The sequence below is a fragment of the Xiphias gladius genome, chromosome 12, assembly GCF_016859285.1.
Source record: "Xiphias gladius isolate SHS-SW01 ecotype Sanya breed wild chromosome 12, ASM1685928v1, whole genome shotgun sequence".
In the NCBI taxonomy this organism is placed as follows: Eukaryota; Metazoa; Chordata; class Actinopteri; order Istiophoriformes; family Xiphiidae; genus Xiphias; species Xiphias gladius.
Window position 1 is genome coordinate 10797398 of NC_053411.1, and position 16343 is coordinate 10813740.

General features: G+C 38.1%; 2 protein-coding genes across 3 annotated transcripts; one reads left to right on the plus strand and one right to left on the minus strand.

Annotated features, from left to right (window-relative positions):
* Positions 1–8346: 8346 nt before the first annotated feature.
* phf23b (PHD finger protein 23b) lies at positions 8347–12682 on the minus strand. Its single transcript, XM_040141612.1, has 5 exons — positions 12569–12682; positions 11270–11301; positions 11060–11152; positions 10329–10947; positions 8347–10088 (listed from the first exon to the last, which is right to left on the minus strand). Exons 1-5 carry the CDS (start codon positions 12594–12596, stop codon positions 9895–9897), a joined length of 966 nt encoding a protein of 321 aa, XP_039997546.1. The 5' UTR covers positions 12597–12682; the 3' UTR covers positions 8347–9894.
* On the plus strand, positions 12640–15927 carry elp5 (elongator acetyltransferase complex subunit 5). Of its 2 annotated transcripts, none has more exons than XM_040141615.1 (9): positions 12640–12726; positions 13498–13619; positions 13735–13795; positions 13923–14003; positions 14377–14588; positions 14886–15061; positions 15145–15240; positions 15339–15439; positions 15539–15927. In XM_040141615.1, exons 2-9 carry the CDS (start codon positions 13565–13567, stop codon positions 15645–15647), a joined length of 891 nt encoding a protein of 296 aa, XP_039997549.1. In that variant the 5' UTR covers positions 12640–12726; positions 13498–13564; the 3' UTR covers positions 15648–15927. The 2 variants fall into 2 exon arrangements, with proteins under 2 accessions (XP_039997549.1, XP_039997548.1); XM_040141614.1 differs by lacking the exon at positions 12640–12726 and adding an exon at positions 13215–13320.
* Positions 15928–16343: the final 416 nt, after the last annotated feature.

Here is a 16343-nt window from a genome sequence, read left to right on the forward strand (position 1 = left end):
TCCCCTGTTCTTTCCTAAAGGTTCGGCGTTTGTTCCAGCTTTGCCGCAGCTGTACATTTGAGGCCCTGCACCATGCAAATGTATTTACATGTGGTTGGTCTGTTAAATATGGTGTTGATAACAACCACCAGAGGACGCCAGAACTTCAGTAAGGAACTAAAACAACTATATTAAATATAGAAAACATCTGCAGTCAGAAAATTATTAAGTATTATCAACAAAATGTACAAAAGTATCAGAAACTGTAAGGTATAACTACTCGTTATGCAGCACACTGCATGATATTTACTATTGGATAGTTATACTTTTTACTTTGCGTGTAACATTTTTCATATTTTAGAAGCTGGACAAATATTTTGTATGTAAAATCTTCGGTATATATAACGGTCGGATAAATGTCTAAAAAGTAAAACAAACAAAAACAAAAAAAAAAGTCAAAGAAAAGGAAAAATAACAAGAAAAGTGTAGTAAATTATCTCCCTCTCAGATGTAGTGGAGTAGAAGTATAAAATTACGTCAGCATAAATTGGAAATACAAGTTGTTGTAGGTCCTACCAGAACAATGTACTTAAATATATTGTAGTGAAAACCTACATATGTAGTAGTAGTAGTTACTTGAGTTAATCTACTTCATCTCCACCACTGACTCAAATTAAATTAAATTGAACTACACTAACCTAAAATAATAATAATAATAAGTCAAATAAAGTCAAATAAATCAAACTAATTAGCTATAGTCAACTAAACCAAATTTAACTCGCTAAACTAAATTAGCTGACTGACTTAGCTAGCTTGCTAAGCGTCTCCCTTTATACACTCTACACTTGCTATACCACATTAAACCTGATAAAACACATTTAATTTAGAATTGAATTAAAGCTGCGTTATTAACACTAAGTCAAATGACTATGTGAAACATGGAAGTGGTTGCTAGTAGCATAGGGTACCGATAAACCAACGGAGAGCTATCACCTGACTCTTGAGCTTCTTAGCTTACTTGTCTCGTTGTTTTAATTCTTCAGCCTCAACATTTAAAGCTCTATGAGCAGTTGTTTATATAAAAAAAAACCAGATTAAACTCAATAATAATTAAAATAAAGTCAAATAAATGAAACTAATTAGCTATAGTCAACTAAACCAAATTTAACTCGCTAAACTAAATTAGCTGGCTGACTTAGCTAGCTTGCTAAGCATCTCCCTTTATACACTCTACACTTGCTATACCACGTTAAACCTGATAAAACACATTTAATTTAGAATTGAATTAAAGCTGCATTATTAACAGTAAGTCAAATGACTATGTGAAACATCGAAGTGGTTGCTAGTAGCATAGGGTACCGATAAACCAACGGAGAGATATCACCTGACTCTTAAGCTTCTTAGCTTACTTGTCTTGTTGTTTTGATTCTTCAGCCTCAACATTTAAAACTCTATGAGCAGTTGTTTCTATCAAAAAAAAAAATCCCAGATTAAACCCAATATACACAATCTGCCCGGCAACAAATGGCAGACAAAGTTAGTGACTAACTTTAACTATTAAAGAAAGTCGAACATCTTGCCGCTAACTAGCTTAAATACCTTGACAGTTTTTTTCTCAGAAGTTGGTGAGGACCTAAACAGAGATAAAAGGAGATTGAATATCGGCCTCACATGTGTCAGATTGCAAGAAATGCTATTTATTGTTCCGGTTGTGCTGGATGTGTAAGCATGCAACTGTTTGCTAAGTATGTTAGCCTTCAATGTTACTGCGTCTGTATGAATTTCTTCTTACCCCTGGTTCCCAAAAAAATAAATAAATGCAGCTTTAGTCAAAAACAAATCAATTAAATAAAAAAAAACTCATGTAAAAAAAAAAAAGAAATTAAAAATTGAAAACTATTTTTATACGCTGCATGCTATTTGTGCTTGTTACAGGCCTTTTTCACTGAGGACATGTTGACTTGTCAAACACAAGCAGTGGGAGAAGAAAGGAAAGTAGCAATACCTTAATATAAAACACCACAACCGACTTATTAGAAAGTAGCATGTCCCCTGTTTGTATTATATTATTGAATTACCATTACTGATACATTAGTGGGTAAGTGAAAATTTTAATGTTGTAACTGGTCAAGATGGAGCCCTTTTTTAAATACTTGATCTAGTGCTGGGTATGTTGATATATTAACAGTGAATCATATTTTATATATAAGCTGCTTTGGAAGTAAAAACTTGAATCTGCAAAGTAACTAGTAATTAAAGCTCTGTAAAAATGTAGTGGAGCAAAAAGTAAAAATACTCAAGTATAGTCCAAGACACTCATGGTTAGAACAATACGTAGCGAGATCTGCTGAACGTGGAGTGGGCAGCTAGGTCTCTGAGAGTTTCACAGGATCTAGGATGAAAATTGAGGTGTTCACATGGAATATTAAATATCAGAACACGCTCCGAATTATTTGCCAAATAGGGTATGCAACTGATTAACTACCTGGTTGGATGTTATGGTTGTGGTAAAATGAGATGATTGCTACCTTCCTCTTCCTGTATAAAACGGAACAGAGTAAGTGTTAATGTCATCAGTAAAACTGTTTGATACAGTTTATCACCACTGAAAATTATTTAAAATTATTTCTTCAGCTCATTTGACGGCTTGTCAGTGTTTCTGTGACCAACGGAAACACAAATGACTGAACGGACATGAAATTTCTGGGCCAATTCAATCTGACAAATGTTTAATTTGTTTATCATTTATATATTTCTTCCCGTTAAATGTTTCTGAGGTTGCTGACACTTGTAGAGGGATCAGTCTCTGCCGAGTCTATATTTGGACCCTGCTGCAGTGCCTGATACTTATAGGGCACTGGACCAGGGCGGGGTATGAAGGAAGTCATTCGGCACACACACACACACACACACACACACACACACACACACACACACACACACACACACACACACACACACACACACACACACACACACACTCACACATACACACATAGAGAAATGCACTGGACAATTTCAGTGTACCCTAAACAAACTTTCACTTTCATCATAAAGCAAATAATCAAAAAATGCATATATTGTACGTTTTTGTACTTTACCAATATGAAACTTTAATGCTCACTCATGATTAATGTACCTAAAGTTTCCTGTTTTTAAATATGCTAATATTGTACTTAATGCATTAACAATATATAATGACTACAGTGTATTCTTTTTTTGTACTAATGGTAACATTTTTACCATGTTCTTTTTGCATACTTTACTCTTTTGGAGAATTATTAAAATACATTTAATACATTACAAATGCCTTTTAAGTAGATGACAAACTATTAAAATACATTTAATATATTACAAATGCCTGTTTAGTAGATGACAAACCTAAACATCATACATGAAATTGTAATTTGAGTATGCTTAAGTATGTTTATAGTAAATACATTTTTTGTATTTGAAAGCAATAGCATAACTTAATGGTGTCTCACAAAAAGTGTAGTCAAGTGCAGTCAGAGGAATAGTTTGACACGGCTTATTTGCTTTCTTGCTGAGAGTTAGGTGAAGAGATTGATAAAACTCTCATGTCTGTATGGTAAATATGAAGCTAGAGCTAGCAGCCGGTTAGCCTAGCGTACCACAAAGGAAATCACTACACCAAGCCAAAATATAACCCCACATAAAAACACAACTGTGATTTGTACACTTTAAATTTTGTAGGGATTAAACAAAGAACATATAGCATGTTAATTAGTGAGCTTTAGAGCTGCTGAGACATGGACTGTGTTACCTTTGGGGAAAGCTAGGCTAGCTATTTCTCCCAGCCTTTGTGCTAAGTTATGCTAACTTGCTTGAGAGTGGCATAATTTTCTCATCTCACTTTCAGCAAGAAACCAAATTCTGTGTATTTCCCAACTTACATATTTTTATCACACTGAGTACATATGTAGGCTATATTATATTACTGGCACCTGAAAATGTGATAAAATGTAATTTGAGTAAATTGCGCCACCACAAATTCCACTGGCATCCACTTAACTTACCTAAATCTTACACTGAGCTTAACCCTAAACTGAACCCCAAACCTTAAACTATATAGAAATGACTATATAGAAACTATATAGAAACCCCTTACAGAAATGAGGATTCTCCTCAAGTTTACATCTTTGAGAGAACATTAGTCCTGTATTGCAATAAAAAGAATACACACACAGCCACACACCCAGCCAGAGGCCCCTAATGAGGCCTGTCCCTGATAAAGGAGGCAATCAGTGCAGCCTATCTGGCCTCTGCCCCTGCTGACATGCTGCCAGCATTGCCTTGGTTTATTTATACACGCCTGATCTATCAGCACTGGCTCTATGTTTGGTGAACCTCGGTGTCCCAAAATAGATATAATTAGGACAGGGCGGGAAAAGAGGAAAAGTGAAAACGTGTCTGAACACACATATGCTCCGAGATGACCCCCCTCACCCCGCCCCATCCTCTGCCAATCTCTCCATCCATCCCTGCTACACTGTCTCCTCTCTGTTTTGTTTTCTGGAGACAGAGGCAGCAGGCAGAGGAGGGGTGGAGAGAGTTGTGTGTGGTCTGGATTGGGTGGCTGTCCGCCAGCGAGGTCGGGTGAAGCAGAGTGATCAAGTCCTCCAGATTGCCACACACACACTGGGGTCCTGATGCTATCTCCGATCTCTCCGTCTCTGTGCATTTCTTTGGGTCTTTCAAACCCAAACTCATTGGATCAGTGCAGATATGAATACACGAATCACTGATTAATTAATCATCTCTAATTTTGAGTGTCAATTAAGTGCTTAAATTTCTTCATTTGCATATTATTTGCTAAATATAAATCACACATAGCTTTTTGGTTTCCTTATTTCGTGGTTTTTATGGTTGTTGTTAAGCAGTTTAAATAGGTCACTTTGGGCTCTGATACTATTTGATGGCAGTGCTCATTATTTTGGGCATTACTTTCTTCCTCCGGTGACAGAGCGACCATTTAAAAACAAAATACAACTAACTTATAGACAAATCTAAGTGTCAGTATCTTACATGGAGACAGAGTAAAGCAACTAGCTGCATAGAATAATGAAAAATGACATGAAAAAGTTGCAATTACCATACAGCATTGGCTGATTAAGTCCCTTGTTTTGACTTGACTCAGACTTTTAGGACTTATTGATAGATGATAGATGATGACATTTTTAGCAGTGTGTTATTGATTTACAACATTGTGTTGTCTAACTTTAAGATTCCAAGAAAAGTGAAACTGACAACAAACAAAAGGGATGATTAGGATTTTTGTTTGACATGTATTCAAAGGTTTTGATGTAATGCATAACAATGGAACAGAGTTCATTGAACTGAACAAAAATCTGATGATTACATAAGTAATTTTGTAGTTTGATCATATCATACAATGCAAAAACTCGCTATTAAGTCATTTCCGTTCATTATTGAGCCCTAAAAGTCTTTTTTTCTTGAAAAAAGAACAAAAAAGGGAAAAAATGTACCAGTCTTGTAAGACTATTTCAACCTGCTTCCTATAAAAATCAACTTGTTTAAAGACTTTTGTAGAAATGAGTGTCAGTAGCTTCAAAGACAATTTCATACAATTCCCAAAAAATGACGCTTGATTTTAGCTAATTGTGAACAACTCGATATATTTTTGAAAAAAAAGCTTCAATTATTTTACATAACTAGCAGATTTTACCGTTATTTTGTGAAAATAAGACTTTGGGGACTTGATACAATTGAATTTGGGGGATTTTTTAATTTAGGTTTTAGCTCTTTTTTTATTGGTTTGTTTTACATGTATCAAGCTTTATGTCTGGTGCCATAACAGTGGAAACCAGTTCTCTGCAATGAACATAAATTGAGCATTTTAGATGAAATTTTGCACACATTTATCATGTTGTGACATATATATGCATTAGGAAAAAATCCTATTATCATAATATTGATTTCTGCCATATCAGCCAGCTCAAATTACTGACCAAGTGCTTCAATAACTCATACGAGGGGATAAAAGACGTGTTCATGTGGTTAAAAAAGCATTTAAATTTAGATGCTCGTAACTTAACTGAAGCCAGCCTGAGGGTAATGTATGACCCCAAGGCAAGTCAGCAACAGCAACATCCTCAACAATGGCCTTATCATGCTCCCATCTCTCCTCATGCGGCTGAGAGGCATGTTGTCAGCACTTCGGATCTTTTAAGAGTGGCTTTAGAGGTTTGAAACTTATGATCACAATGCCAGGCAGCAAGGCGGCAGATGTAATTGGCATGCCTTAAGTCACACACACGCACTCACTTAGCCTAAACAGCCCTTGGTGCCAGTCCCATAATATAAACCCACCCTAGATGAATGGCTACAAATACCCTCCAAACTGGTCAGAAGCTCAGAAGACGCAGCGTTGCAGCCAAGATCTTTGAGGACAGAAATCCGCGGAGGAATCAGAAGATTTAAGGTAAGCATATAGTTGCTTTTGCGTTACTGTTTCCTTGCAGTGAATCAGAGACATAATATTGACTGTTTTACTCTGCTTAGATGCTTCGCTCCAGGTGCATGCTACCTCTCCTGGCTCTTTACCTGTTGCTGGAGGAGATATCTGCTGTTGTCTTGCCAAGCAGATTCAAAAACAAAAGGGTAGGCTTTTACACACAGAAAGCTCGTCATCCTTTGGGCAAACAATTCAAATAGCTGCAGGCATTTAATCCTGTGTCGTCTATCAGTCTTTTGATAATATGATTACTTACTGCAGGAAGTCACCTGGCTAGACCAAGAGCTCTTTTCCCGCCTGCCTGATCGCTCAGACTGTGGAGACCTCTTTGTGGGTGATGCAGGGGGGACAGGCAGGGATGTGGATGATCGCCCCTCTCATTCTGAGACTTTCCTCGCCCCAACAGGGCACCTTTCTCTCCAAAGCCAGCGCCAAAACCAGTTCCAATACCGCCGCAAAGCCAACGAAAAGAGGTGAGGACAAATGAAAAGGGGGGACAGAAACCTAGGGTCATACGGTGTGACTGGGTGTAGACTTTGAGAGGGGGTTTTGTAGTCACACATAATGAAATTAAGACAGAAATAAATCTTTACAAAATGTGACTTGTCTATTGAAGAAACCAGGGTAATTGGAAATGAGATCAACTAACATCAAGTAATTTAAATGACTCGTTTTATGTCAACCATCATCTAACTCAATGTGATAGAATCAGAAATGTATAATGATAAATGTGTAGACAATTCTACATTCTGTTTCCTGTAATACAATTTTTTTTTTTTCTTCATTTAGTTGATAGGTACACATAACTAAGACTATATAACTGTAAGACGCTTTGGCTGTTGTTCCTTTTCTGTATTTTTTTTTCTTCTAAATAACAAAGTGTACAATAGTGAGTGTTTTTTGGGTTGTGTGGTAGGAAGTGAACGCATAGTGTGAATGAAAAGTATAAGTTAGGCTGTTTTAGTCACCGTACGTCACAGACGTTCAGTGTCTTGGACTGAGCCTCTTCTTCTCTCTTTGCTCTGTCTACAGGAGGAAGGTTGCTCCTCTGGACTCCATTGGCAGCTTTCAAATGTCCAGTTCCCGGAACCGACAGGTGCGTAACAAAAGAAAAATGGTGTCACTTTTTTCCAAAGCAAATCAGCCCTAATTACAATGTCATTTAAATGCCACCTTCTCTATACACACACTGTACTTATATATACACTATACATATAGGACTGAAGCAAAAAATAAATGGTACAAGTACAGCTAAGTTTTAATGAGCACTCTCAATCTCTGTCAGTGTTAAATGTTACATTTTCATTAGCAGACTTGAATGTCCAGGTCAATTTTCTTTTTCATTTCTTAGATAACTTCTATTTCCCATCATTTGCACAGTTTTCAACTTGCCTGTCTTGTCCAGGTTTTCCATGACACTGGGATCCATTTCCAGAATCCCTCATATAGAGTACACCAATGGTTTATCATTAACAATTCAGAAATAGCTTGTTCTTTTCTAATACTGTATGAAGAACTGAGCATTTCGATACTGTTTGTTAAAGGATGAGCCGGACGTCTCCTGGGAAGACTACAGGGACTAAAAAGAAACTCCAGCAGCTGAGCTCCTTCTCACATTTTCTCAATGCCAATTCATTTGTGATTGTGCCATATTTATTCATCAACTCCAATTTAACTCACTGCCATACCAACAAGTGAGATGCCTGTCGACCATCTCCCTCTACTGGTGGAAGACACAAACATGACAAAACACTTCACTGTGTGCCAACATCTAATAAAATGTGACAAAAATACCCAGCTCAGAAGTCTTTTTTTTTTTTTTTTAAAGTCCTTTCAATACGAATGATTCAAAATACCACCTTTATGTTCCCAAAGACTTTTATTTTTCAAGCTACAATTAAAGAAAACAATATCAGACTGCAGAAAATATAGATTTTGCTTGGGTATTTTCTCTCTTCACTTTCACATATGTACAGTTGTCGGAACAGGATATGTACACAGAATTGAAGTTGTAGAGAGAGTGCAACTGCTACTGGAGACTTACCAAGACTCTCCCACCAACGAAAGAAAAGCACATGGTAAAACCAAACAACATAAACAAATGCCACAACCTACGCGGCATCAACTTATTTTCTGTACACTACGACTTTGTTCTCGATGTGAGACAATCTTATGTCCATTCTCTGACGCGGGTGCATCTCTAAACCCGCTTCTCAGAAAGCTAAGAAATAAACTATTACATGAAATAGAAAAACAAATATTTTACAACCATTCATAAACAAGCCTCGGAGCCACTTTGACATTGTAAAGCACTGCCAAACCATTCATCTTACAGCAAGATTACCCCCTCATAGACGATGAGTTTTTAACAAGAAAAACAATAACCACACATGAAACAAAAACATCAAAATTTAACAGCTTTCAATGTAAATGTTGCTCATGGTAAATGGCTATCAATGATTGGTTAATGAGCCAGACAGGGAGAAACATTAAGCGCTCAATCATGAATGTACACAGCTTGCTAAGTACAGATTTAATCAGCCGTAGCTCATCATATTCCCAGTACCATCCATATATGTAGTGGAAATGGTATCTGAGTTTATATTTAAAAAGTGCACTGCTGAAAGAATTGTCTCTGTGCAATTTGAAATTTAGCAATTTAGATGCATTGCGGATGCAAAATAATAAATGTTAGCTGATTCTGTAAATTCAAAGATCACTTATTCTAGAGGAGTGAGATCTCTACATTTTATCATTCAGTGGTTGCCACTGACAACCACAAAAAAAGCAAACTTAAAAACAAATTGCCAAAATACAATGGAAAAGAAAATGAGCTGCCCATCTATCATTATGACATACTTCTAAACAAATAAACAGGAGTGACATTTACCATCTCTTAGGCTATACATTTTGTCAATGTGGAAAACTTTCTTTGATTTAAAGCCGAAAGGAAAAGGCTTTCAAACTGAAAATGATACTCCCTTGAGACATTAAAGGAAATTTTCACTGATTTGTCAATATCCCCCAAAAATAATTTAAAGGTCAAAATACACCTTCAGTGAATATGAGAACAAATGTGAAAATGTATGTGCACATCACCAGCACAGTATATAAAAATAAAGCCAATTAATGTAGGGATTAATTATAAACGAATAAATGATTCTCCACTGTCACTGTTGCCTTCTGTCCAGTTCTTCACAGTAGCCAAAAAAAAAAAGACTAAGAATTTAAAAAAAAAAAAACTGTGAGGGATAAATAAGAATGGTTGTGATTGTCAAAAGAAATCCTACAAACTGACAATACTGTTGCCATCCAGGTGATAATTTAGGCTGTTTTGGCTGTAGGCATCAAAGAAAATAAGTGTCAGAGGACAGCAAAAACAGGCTTGGTGCTCCTCGTCCCTCCCATCCTCTTCGTCTCTAGGTGTCTTTTTTGTGGCCTGACCGCCGCAAGTCCCTGCACTTGTGGCAGTAAAAGATGTCGGGAACGTTGGACTTCTTGATCTTTGCACATGACAAGTGCACCCATATGCCACACTGGTTGCACTCGATCATTGGCCGCCCTGCAAATGGCTTCCCACAGTAACAGGTGATCAAGTCCCATGAATCATCCCCTGTGACAAAGAGAACAGTTAATAGGCCATTATTGCTGATAAAAGGCAAAAATATGCGAATATTAACTATTGAGAAACACAAACGGGTTACCAGAAAAAACACTCAAAAGGGGTTTGGGTATTAAAGTTTCCCTTATTAGATGCAAACAGAGAGAATATTAAAAAATAAATAAATTAATTAAAAATAATTTTTTTTTAAAAATCAGTTAATTTCATAGCACAAAAATCACAATTACATACCTGACTCCACCATGATGTCTTCATCTGCAATCCAAGTCTCACCCTCACTAGAGCTCATCTCTGCTTCCCTGATGGACTCGTCTGGCTGCATCTTCCCCAGGCCCTGCATGCTCGGAGTGGAGCCCCCATGCACCGTCAGCTCCTCTCTGATGGCTCGTACCTCTGTATGTGTATGCCGTGCCTCTGAGTCTGTCTCACTTTGAGCAGCTGAACTTTTGAGCTTCTTAGCTTTTGGCTGTTTTGAGTTTTTGCTGCGTTTGATGCGGGCTCTTTTCTCACCTTCACTACTGCCACTATCGGCTGCCGTCATGGCAGAACCCAGTGACAACTTTTTCAGTTTTTTGTCCTTCTTGCGCTCTGCCTTACTGCTGGCCTGGCTCTCATACAGGGAGTCTTTAAGGCGCATCTTGTCCAGCAGAGTGCTATCAGAGTGCATGCGGCGAATATTTTTGCCCTTATTTGCTCGAGCTTTACGGACAAATGTATGGATGGTGTGGATGTCAGAGGTTCCATCTGCCCATGTATTACCCATGGAACTGCTGCTGCCTCCACCACCTCCATCTGCTGACAACCCTGAACTGTGTGCAGAGCTGGATGATGTTGGGGACCAGGAACTCTCCTATTAAACAACAACAACAAAAAGGAACATTTTGGTATTTCCTAAAAACTTGAGTAAGGATATGCAATAGCAGTTCTTTCCAATTTAAACGGTAATATTCAAAACAGTTTACCTCTTTTGGACTAGGGATGTAACCAGCATATGCCAGGACAAAGCTGCAGAACTTGTTGAAGTCCTCAACAGTCCTCTTTTTCCTCTCTGGGGGCTACAGAAAGTATACCTTTGTTAATAGACAGTGAAGCTTATCTAAACTAGCTCCAACAACAGAAAGCTCCCGAATAAACAACTCAGAGTATTCTAAGTGATATTACAAAGTACTCACCAGAGGTTCCGTTTTGCACGTCAACAGTGAATCTGGTGGAGAGAAAAAAAAAATAGCTCTGTAAGTCACAAGTGAAGCAGTCTTATAGCCAACACAAAGAAGCACCTAGTGGTACGATTAAACACGAGTGGATTTACGCTAGCATTAGCTTGCTAATATGGCATAACTTCATCAAGGTTGTTAGTGGCAGAATTGTTGATCTTATTTAAGAACCGCGTTTGCTTAGTTACTTTAAAAGACCGCCAGACTTTACTGATAACAGTTTGAGGGGAAAATAAGCAAATCTGTCATCGGATGGTAACGCTAAATAAATGCCAATAACCGCAACCGGTGTCACTGGTTCACTGTGTGAACTTTACACAAAGTCTGGATATTTCGGCATCAGCCACGAACAATTGTTCATCGATTTAACACCAAAGTTAGAACAAACTGTTGATTTTGTAAAAGCGTAGCTAAGATGGCTAAATTTGTTGGCTTCCAAGCTTTTAACTTGACATTTTGTTCTGTCTGGATGCTACCTGCTAACGTTAGCTGACATTTACAGTGGAAGAAGCTAACAACACGTTATCCCGTTTGCAACGATAAGGGCAATTTTGTTTCGGACTGGTTTGGTGGTTTCCTTAAAGTCCGATATATTTAACGAGTTGCATTCAAACTCGACAAGGATGATCGTTCATTTTTAACGGACAATTCCCCATTCTTAAAAGCTAGCTAATCACGCTGGCTTTCTTGAAATTGAAGTGGGGATCTTGGTAGCTGTGCTAGCTTAGTGTTAGCAAGGTGTATCGTTTAATCGCCCGTGTTGTCAGCATTTAAGTTTCAGCTAATGTTAAAAATAATGATTTTCGTCGCTGACAAGAAAGCGAATTTAACTTGAAACGGACATGCTAGAAAGTATTTTCAGCAGGGTGGTCGGGTAACGATAGCTTTCCAGCTATTAACGTTAAGCTATGTGGATGGGCGCCTTAACTAACTAGCAAGCTAACATAACTGTGCAATAAAGATTAACAGTAGACTGGCTAACTACCATTAATCGCAACAAAACACTAGACAATCGATATTCACTTTAACACAACTTTCATGGCATTCTGACAGCAACACATAAGTTGGTCAAAAGCAAGTCATGTTATTAATACAGCATACGCAACCAAACGTAACATATACGTTAGCCATAATTTACATTAGATTATCTGTTTTAATGTCCGTAAAACACGACAGACAGATTTCAACAGTTATCAGATTAACATTACGACGGAACAGTTTGTGTAATGGCTCGGTATTGATACTGCTGAAACATACCTTGGTGCTCAGACATTATGTCAAGCATTGTCGCCTCACCGACAAGGCCTCAGTCCAACAAACAGAAGCAGCAGGCGAGCTAGCCGGAGAGTAGCGGCCGTCGCGCTGTGCTTCCCCCCGGCGTGGCTGCACCTTACCGCCGGGCAGCTTTAGCAGCAGTAAGCCAAGGGCGCGTAACACTGAAGCTATTCTTCCTCAAATAGCTCTCCACTGCGGGGTCGAAGTTGTAATTTCCCCTCGCTGGGGATCCGCTAAAACAGCTAACGTTAACGTGCCAAAGGCAAACCGCCTCTGAATTGTGGCCACACTAACGTTATTAGCCCGACAAAATACTAATTCCTCTGCCGTTTAACGTGATGCACTTAAAGCTCCCTTTTCTTCGTCACTGAATTTATATAACCATCTGTACTGAAGTATGACAGAACGGTAAAATTCCTTAGACTAACGCGAGTAGTATATAATGTAGGTCCATGATGGGAACTTCTCGGATTAAGTTTTTCGTATCTTCGCTGTCCGCGTACAAAACCACTGGAGTTATGACTTTATTCCGCACGGTCTTCTCCGTGCGCGGCAGAAACCTCTTGCTGCTGCCAGCGCAGTGGTTCCTCTGGGGTATTTCGGGTAACGTAGTTTATTGCGCAGTCATTTGCCAAGACACAGGAAAGGCTTGTAAATGTTGCTGAACTACATTTCCCACTTATGATCGCTACTGGATATCTGGGAATTCTGGGATATGACGTTTTTGAGTTTGTGTACGCCGAACATGCTACCTAGCGAAAAATGCTAGATTTGAGAAAGCTGTATTCCCTGTGAAATATAACTCGCTCCAATTTTCAGTGCTCGGCATCCTCAGCTTTGAGATAAACAGTTTTTCTGACGTTAAATTACTGAGTTCTCCGCTTTTTGTTACGGTATACATCTTTCAATAGGCAGTGAATGAGCAGCATGCTAACTAGCTGAAGCTACCTGGACTCTACAATTTATTTATATAGTACCATGTTGCCTGAATTATTGCAAGGCATTGATGCTGCAGGGTTTCTCATAATACAAGGTAAATGCTTTTTGTAAGTGTAGAATTTAAGTCTAAATTGCGAACAACAACATAACTTACCCGTGCGAATCGAAGGAATAACGTAAAGTCATGTAATTTCTACTTGTATTGACAGATTCTGCTAGTTATTCTGGTCGACACCTCCTGAAGAGCTTCATCAATGCTGCATTGAGCAGGTATTTAAAGCTTATATCAATTGCTTATGGTGACAATTTGGTTTGTTACAGGTCAATGTTTCTAAGTTATGTATTTGCTAAAAAAAAAAAAAAAAAACAACAACCTTGACCTGTGTTATGAACTTAGGGAGGAATCTGTCCATGTCCTTGGCTTTGAGGTCAGTGAGGAAGAGCTGAGAGATGGATTAAAAGGATCACCCACTCAGAGGTAACTAAGATTGGTGCTGAAACGATTTATTGATCAACAGTAAATTAATAGCCAACTACTTTGATTTTGCTTAATAGCTCATTTATCAAGGTAAATGCGAAAGATTCACTGGTTCCAACTACTCCAATCTGTTCCTTTCCCCTGTTGTAAACTGAAATTCTTTGGGTTTTAGACTGTTGAGACAAAACAAGACATTTGAATACGTCATCTCGAATTGTTGAAACTTGTGACTTCTGTGACATTTTATAGACTAAATGATTAATCAATTGTTCAGTAATAATGAAAATAATAGTTTGCCGCAGCTCTTTCTATCACACAGTTTATTTAACATATAACCAAAATGACCATTATTCATCTGTTTCTATCACTTCAGGTTTCACTTTCACAATGCTTTTACAGACCCCCTTGGCTGGACCGATCATCCCGCTTTCACAGTTAGCGGGTTCAATTTGGAGGAACTTACACATCTGGTCAAGCAACCGTCACATCCAAAACCAGCTACCTTGGTAATCGACTCTCTCTCATGGATTTTGAGGCATGTCAGTCCTTCTGCTGTTTGCAAGACTCTTCAGCAACTTAAAAAAGGTGATAAATTATCTTCTAAATGTCTGTATGTCAGTGTGGCGTCCAGATGTTACTTAGTGTTACTGAATGAAGGAAGGTATGAAGTCTAGGCTTGACTGGGTGACTGTAAAGCTCTTAGCTTTAATTATCTTTCAAGAAAAACCAAACACAATACTCCTGTGGAATATTTATTAAAAGCTTTTGAAAGTGCACCATCCTATTGTCAAATTATCTTGGTTGATTGATTTTTAGTAAAGTGGAACTGTAAGACTATGCTGTAATTCCACTCTAAGTTCATCTTTCCTGTTTTTTCATTAGGGGGAGCTGTGAGAGCTATTATTGGTCTGCTCCATGCAGATATGCATCAGAGAGGTACCGTGGGAAGTGTATGCCATATGGCTACTTCAGTCATAACTGTGGCACCTGGACTGAAGGGAGATGAAGCAGTGGCAAAGATAACAAAGCGCTCGAAATCGGGGAAGGTTATGCAAGATGTGAGCAGTGTTTCCTTTGGGATGACTATTTTGTGTTCTTAGACCATTAAAAATGATTGATGACATTATTTTTTTGTCCTTAGGAGGAGGTTTTCAGCATCAAAGAGGATCTTACAGTCATAGTACAGAGCAAGGCCAGCAATGTTGGATCCAAACAGCCAGACCCTGAGGAACAGGAGGTGCAATATAACAGGATTATTCCATCAGATCGATAGAATAAAGAAAGGGTTCAGACATGGCAGGGCTGAAAAGTTTCTTGTTTTTTGTTTTTCTGTAGACAGACCCAACAGCTAACTTGACCTTCAACCTTCGCTTATCTGACACAGAGCGCGAAGCCAAGGAGAAACTCGCACTTCCTTTTGTCTTCAGCAAAGAGAAGTGAGAAACTTTTCCACAGTTACCATATTTTTCAACTGTGTTTTTCTGTGTTATTTTTTTCCAAATAATCTAAAAACACTGTCTCCTTTTTTTCTTAAGGAAAACAGCTCTTCTCCACTCAGGCCCAGGTTCAGGACGAATTCTGTATGAGCCTGATGCCAACGACGACTATGACCAGGAGGACCCAGATGATGATCTCGATGTGTAGGGTTAGGGCATAAAAACCCACTGAAGGCCCAAAGAGATCCATGTTTCAATGTCCTCTCTGCCATTTAAGACACTAAGTTGTTTTCAGTGGTGCAGTTTCAAAGCCTTACCCCCAATCTCATGGAGCTTTGAAGAAATAATGTAATGCCTAAAATTTCTGTATGAAATCTGTATTATGTTTACAAAATGTTTTTTTCCAAATCTTATTGATTGCTTTAATTTTAAATGTTTTGTTTTTGTATCAAAATAAAACTATATTATGACATTATTACTCTAGACCACACTTTGCTTTTTCGTAAACTTGATTATTGCACATGTAATTTAAAATCTCATGTCCTAGCCATTGCAATGAAGTGAGTGACTTTTAATGCGGTCATCCAACAGAATTTTTACACAATTATCTGATGCAGTGGTTCCGAGGCCCGGGGTCAGAACAAAAGATATTTGTGGGGTCACAAGATGATTAAAGCGAAAAGAAAGAAAAACATACATGTCTGTTACACAAAATCCCGTTTGTTTCAGACTTTTCTCATAAGGTCTTTTCCCTTTTCCAGAGTCTCTAAAAATCCTACAGTACACATTAAACACAAGGAAAAAAATACTGCTCACAGCTGTTCATACCAAGGCCATAAAATGATGAGGATCACAAGTAGACATTGTCTCTCTAAAGTAAATTCAGACCACTTTATGCTATGGA